The sequence below is a fragment of the Athene cunicularia genome, assembly GCF_003259725.1.
Source record: "Athene cunicularia isolate RWA chromosome 5 unlocalized genomic scaffold, athCun1 chr5_part2, whole genome shotgun sequence".
Lineage (NCBI taxonomy): Eukaryota > Metazoa > Chordata > Aves > Strigiformes > Strigidae > Athene > Athene cunicularia.
In genome coordinates, this window is record NW_020799102.1 from 35,296 (window position 1) to 40,939 (window position 5,644).

The window sequence follows — 5,644 nt, forward strand, 5'->3', positions numbered from 1 at the left end:
CAGCTCTGTTATTCTGCCCACCCCTCCTTCAGAAGAAGCAGTAGCTCTTGGGTTTCTTTGCAGCTGGCCACCCCTGAAGTCTAGAGAGGCGCTGGCCCCGAGGACGTCGGTGTGGGGTCCTGCCTCCACGCTCCCAAAACTGTCCCCAGGGTTACGGCATCCTCCTCCCGCCACGCTGCAGGCTGGGACACGCTGGTACCCCCTCCCAAAAGCCAGCAAACACCCCCAATTTGCCCCCTCCCTGGTTCATCTCCTGCCCCCACACTAGATCTCAAAGACGGGCTCTTCGCACGCTGGCTGCTCTGGAGAAGGGGCTTCTCCACGGGGTAGCGGGGAGCATCTTGGGGCTTCATGGGGTGTTTCTGTTGGTAAATACCCAGTTGGGTGCTGGGGTTCATTCATGTCAGGGTTCAGGATCTCCTTGAGGTCTGGTGGCCATGTAGCAGGCAGCTTCTAGAGCCCCCACCGTGTGCTGGGAGCCGTGCAGGTACTTGGAGCATCTACCTCGGCTCGTACCCCCTTGGCTTTATTTTATCTTTGAAATAAATGCTCTGTCTGGACCTGCGTCTCCTCATTTTGGGGATTTCTCAGCACTGGAGCTGCAAATCCCCCCCACGGAGCTGCTGTCTGGTGGACAAGGGGCTCCTCCTGCCCAGCTGCAGGGGTTTCCAATGCCCATCACCTTGATCTGGTCCTGCTGGGGATGGTGACACCACGGTCCCCCCGGTACCTGCACCCCCCTCAGAAAAAACACCACCCTAAATCCCCCCCTTATACACACAGCAGCACAGCTCACTCTATCTAGCGCTGTTGGAGTGGTGATGACAGCAGCTTCAGATTCTTACACCAGCTGAGGAGCTGCACCCTGGGCTGGGGCTGCTCCTTGGGGTGACATGGGGACACTGGTGGCATTTATTCCCTGTTCCCATGAATGTGGCTGGATGATCCCGTGGGATGGGAATGGAGCTGAGGGACTTGCTGAGTGCTCCTAAACCTCATCTGTGCAGCAATTCCACAAAAATCGTTCATCTTGGGGGCAGGAATTGAGACTAAAGGGTTCTTGTCCCACTTTTAACCAGCGGAGAGGTTTGTCACCTGACGAGTTCATTTCCCACCCGGCAGCGGTGGGGGTGCCTGAGAGCCTAACAAGGAGTAAGGGCGCTGATGAGCGTCTGGCACTGGTGGGAAGCAGTTCATTTAAGGAGCAGCCCGAGCTCACGGCAAGCTTGGGATGGAGGCAAGGAGGGAGAGCCCAGCACTGATTTTCAGAGGGGTAGGAGCACCTTGGTGAGTTATTGATGCCCTAAAAGGCGGACCTCTGTCTGCACTTGCTCCCTGGGGTATCACCCCTACTGTTGGGGACAGGGTCTGCCCCCAGCCCTCACCTCCAGCCCGAGGGTGAGCTTGTTTGAACTACCACTTTTAGTTTTGGGTTAAATATTTTCTTGTTTTTAACAGCCCACCCCCCTGCCCTGACAATGCTCACTGCTGCTCAGCCAAAGCCTCATGGATTATTCACTCGCTGTCAGTTATTTCTGTTCCTGGCTCTGAAAAAATAATGAGCCAGTTTGGTAGGAAAAGCCCCAGAGATTGGGGGAGCAGGACAAACAGCCTCTCTCTGCTCATCCCACGTTTACAGCCCCATTACAGCTCCAGCTCTTCACCTGTAGCTCCGGAGCCTCCTGTACCTCATCTCCCAGCAGCTGGGGAGCCTCTCCAGCCCCAGGGGGGCCACCACACAGACCTGCTGACCCCCCTCAACCAGGCTGGTAGGTCCCTCTGTCTTTGCCAAGCATGGTGGATCCGTCCTTGCTCATCCTCTGCCAGCATCAGGTTCTTTTTTTTTTTTCCCCAGAGCATCCCACTGCCACATGCTGAGCTGGGTCGGGGCCAGCTTCTTGCTGCCAACTGCAAAATGCCCCTTTCCATGAAATCGGGTGTTAGCATGGCGATAACCCAGAGCCCCTCAATCTTTAAACCCAGATTATCTTTCCCCAGATTTTCAAGGTTTTCTGTGGCTGTGTTGAAGTACAGCTTTCCCTGGAAATGCAGGAATAGATGTTTGAAGTCTCTAGGGAAACGTGTTTCTTATCTATATGCATATTTCTACGTGTTTTCAGCCTTGAAACCTGGGGAGGAGCAGGTACCTCTCAGGGCTGGGGACAGCAGGTGACAGGAATTAGAGAGGGTCTGGGGAGCTGGCAGGATGATGGGGAGGGGCCCGCTTGGGGACACATGGTGCTGGTGAGCCGGTGATCAAAGGGCTGTATAAAGGGTGGCGACGCAGGCAGGAGAAACGCTGGGGCAAAGGCCGGCAGTCACTGTCCCACGCCGGCAAACACGGGGCCTGCCAGGAGCTGGGTACCCCAAGGGACAGCATGGTGAGTGCCCCACGGCTGGGGGGTGAGGAGAGGCCGCGCACCCCCCTTTTTTGCCGTGGTGGTGGAGGGCTGGGGGGCTCAGTGTCTTGCAGCAGCTCTTGTTTATGGTGTTTGTTGCAGCCATCCCCGAGGCGGAGGTGGGGAGCGCAGGACAAGCCCCTCTTGTCACCGGAAAGCTTTGGCTCTTCAACCGTGGCTGGGACCTGGGGATGTTCCCCCAGGAGACCCCCCTGCCAGACCCCCACAGCAGGCACAGGGCTGACCTCCCGTGCGTACCTGCTCCCTGCCCCACAGTGATGGGGGATGCTCCCCTGCCACTCCTGGGGGGTGGGTACAGACTGAAGGACCATGGGGCTCCTCTGGGCAGCACCCCCTTAGAGGGAAAGGGCCCTTGGGGACATGCAGGGGAGGGGACAAGGTGTGGGGTGGCAGCGACCTTGGGGGTGCATGAAATGCTGGTGATTTGGGGGAGAGGAGCTCCTGGGGTTAGGGGGGCTGCTTTACATACCTGGGTAAAGCCAGGGAGCACCCACACCCTGAACACCAGGTCTGGGTCCTGCATCTTGGAAGGGTGCTGGAGCCCTGGAGGGGGGCTGGGAAATGGCACGGGGGATGCCCAGGGCAAGCTGAGCGGGCGAGGGGTCTTCAGGGTGGAAAGGAGAACTGTGAGGGCAGGCAGCAGTGCGTGGTCCTCGCCTGATGTGTAGTAGCGAGCTGGCGGTGGGCTGAGCTGGGATGCAGGAGGGGTGTCTTCACCCCCCGATGAGGGAAACGGGGAGATGTGGAGCTGAAAAGTGGCGGAGGGGAACAGACACACACACAATCTGCTGAGGGGCAGCGACACGTCGCCCCGGTGCTGTGTCTGTGTGGGACGGTGGGGCCAGGGCAGCCACGTGTGCTCTCCCTTCCCTTCCTTGCCTGGGATGCTGTAGCAGCGCTGACGATGGCACCCAGAGACCCTTTTGTCACCCTCCCTCCCTACACCCCCCCGGGGGATACCAGGGCCGTGCAGGGGGCTGGATGCTGCAGGCTGGTGTCAGTCACCCTCCTAAAAGCGAAGCTGGGGGTGCTGGGGGTAAGAGCAAGCACCTCGCCAGGCCCCCGTGCCCCAGGGCTGTGGCCGGTGCCGGGCTGCCCGGTGCCTTCTGCTCCCCAGGGCATCCAGATCCTCCTGGGCATCCTCCACCTGGGCTGCGGGGGGGTCCTCATCTCCTCCCTCAGCGAGCCCCTGCAGGTGCTGACCGCCAGGTCCTGCTACTTCATCTGGGGAGGATTCCTGGTAAGGGGTTCCCCTGAATGTCCGCTTGGTTTTTGGGGCAGTACCTGCTTCTTCACACCTTCCTCTTCCTCTTCCAAAAGTTCATCCTCTCCGGTTCCAGCTCCATGGTGGCAGAGAAGAAACAGGGTGTCTGTGTGGTAAGGGAAGACGTTTCTGCTTGCAGCGGTTTTCTGGGGTGCAGGGGTGCTGGCTCCTGGCACCCCAACTCCTCCAAGTGCCAAACTGCCCCAGTGCATGGATGCTTGCTGGGGCTGGGGCTGGTTGTGACAACCTGCTGCCAGAGGACCCTTGTCCCCAGGCATGTGGATGTGGCACATGCGTGTATGTGATGGCTGCAGGACTGTCTGCAGAGCCAGGGGGGGCTCGCTGTGCCTGCCAGACCCCCCCTGAGGGCTGGGGGAACAGGTTTTGGGGGGGAGAACTTTTAGGGGTGGACTGCTAGGGGGGTATGTGGCTGGCTCTGTCCCCAACAGGTGAATGGCTTCCTGGTCCTCAACGCCATCAGCCTGCTGGCCTCCGTGGTGGGCATCGTCCTGGTGCTCTGGGACTTCAGTTTCCACCATGAAGCCTTTTTTGGGCCCCAGCTGGAGCTGGTGAGGGGGTGGGGTGGCAGGGTGGGGGGGATGGGGTGCCACATCCCAACAGCCCATGGCAGGGCAGGCTGGGATGCACATGGCAGACACGATGCTGCCAGGAACCTAAGAGGTGGGGTGATGTGGGGTCCCACCCCCTCTATCCTCGCCAGCACCTGGTGCGGGGGCTCCTGGGTGTCCTGTTCACATTCACTGCGCCCGAGACCTGCATCACCTTCTTCTGCATCTATTTTGGCTGGAAAACCAGACTGGCCACATCCACGCCGGTGAGTGGATGTGCGGGGAGATTTCTACCCCCCGGGGAACACGGGAGAGAGGGATGGCAGGTTGGGAAAAGGGGTGACAGGGATGAGCCCCCCCCCCAAACCCCTCAGAAGCAGCAGGAAGGAAGGCACCAGCCTCGGTGCCTTTGCTCCCGTGGTGTTTCTTCCCTGGCCAGGCTGAGGATTTCACCCTGAGCTGCGTGCCTCCACCGGCGATGCTGCCACCCCCGCCACCCTACCACGAGGTATTCGCGGCTGTGGACAGACGGGCTCTGTAGCAGCTCTGCGGAGGGTGGGGGGGGAGCTCTGCCCATCAGTGGCTCCCCCTTCCTCTCCATGTCGTCGTGGCTTTCCTTGTATCAGCTGCAGAGACATGCTGTGGCCATCCCCTGTCCTGCCCGCAGCGATGGTGTGGCCTTGTGTCCCTCCCTCGGGGTGGCAACGCTAATAAAGGCTGAGAGCTGGTCCCAGACTGGTCCCATGAGCTCCCCATGACTGGGCAGGGGTTAAGGCAGGGGAGATGCTTAAGGAAAGCCAAAAATCACCACACGTTCCCAGTCAGCAGTGACCTCAGGGGTCTTTGTGCCAACCCTGGGTCTAAACAAGTCGCTCAGGGTCATGTCCCGTTGCTGGTGGCCCCATGTGGGACTGGGGTGCTGGTGACAGGTGTCTTCCCACCCCGGGTGCCATTGCTGTGGCAGACAGAAGCAGTGGTGGGACTTTGACAGGTCTCGGGGTGACTGCGCGGAGGACAGCGGGAGGGGTGGGGACGGCACCAAGGTCTGCAGGTAATAAACCCAACTGGCCTCCGCTCCCATGGCACAGCCATCATGGCGGGGACAAGGGGCAGCACGGTGAGTGCCAATACAGGCGATGGCCAGCATGGGGGGAGCTGGGGGGGTGGCTGTGAGCGGGGAGGGGGGGTCCCAATGGCTCTGTCTTGCACTGGAGGGGTATCTGGCAAAGGTGGGGTTACTGGGGGTGGTGGCTGCCCCAGCTCTTCTCAAGTTCAAGGGGAGGGGGTTGCCTGGGCTCCAGGAAGGGGCTCTCACGACTCCTCCTCACATCCCAGGTTGGTGGCGTGCAGATTGCCTGCACACACCCCACCCCACCCCCCCAAAAAAAAAA

The 5,644-nt window shown here is 60.2% G+C and overlaps 2 protein-coding genes across 3 annotated transcripts in view; one reads left to right on the top strand and one right to left on the bottom strand.

The window, feature by feature from the left end:
- Window positions 1-5,644, bottom strand: part of PATL1 (PAT1 homolog 1, processing body mRNA decay factor) — a 40,502-nt gene that overhangs the window by 25,984 nt on the left and 8,874 nt on the right. The window lies entirely within an intron of this gene.
- MS4A15 (membrane spanning 4-domains A15) lies at window positions 1,119-4,909 on the top strand. 2 transcript variants are annotated; one of them, XM_026850355.1, is made up of 6 exons: window positions 1,119-3,456; window positions 3,538-3,660; window positions 3,741-3,797; window positions 4,134-4,253; window positions 4,406-4,519; window positions 4,693-4,909. In XM_026850355.1, the coding sequence occupies exons 1-6, from the start codon at window positions 3,325-3,327 to the stop codon at window positions 4,792-4,794; spliced, it is 648 nt and encodes a 215-aa protein (XP_026706156.1). In that variant the 5' UTR covers window positions 1,119-3,324; the 3' UTR covers window positions 4,795-4,909. The 2 variants fall into 2 exon arrangements, with proteins under 2 accessions (XP_026706156.1, XP_026706155.1); XM_026850354.1 differs by having other exon boundaries at window positions 1,119-3,660.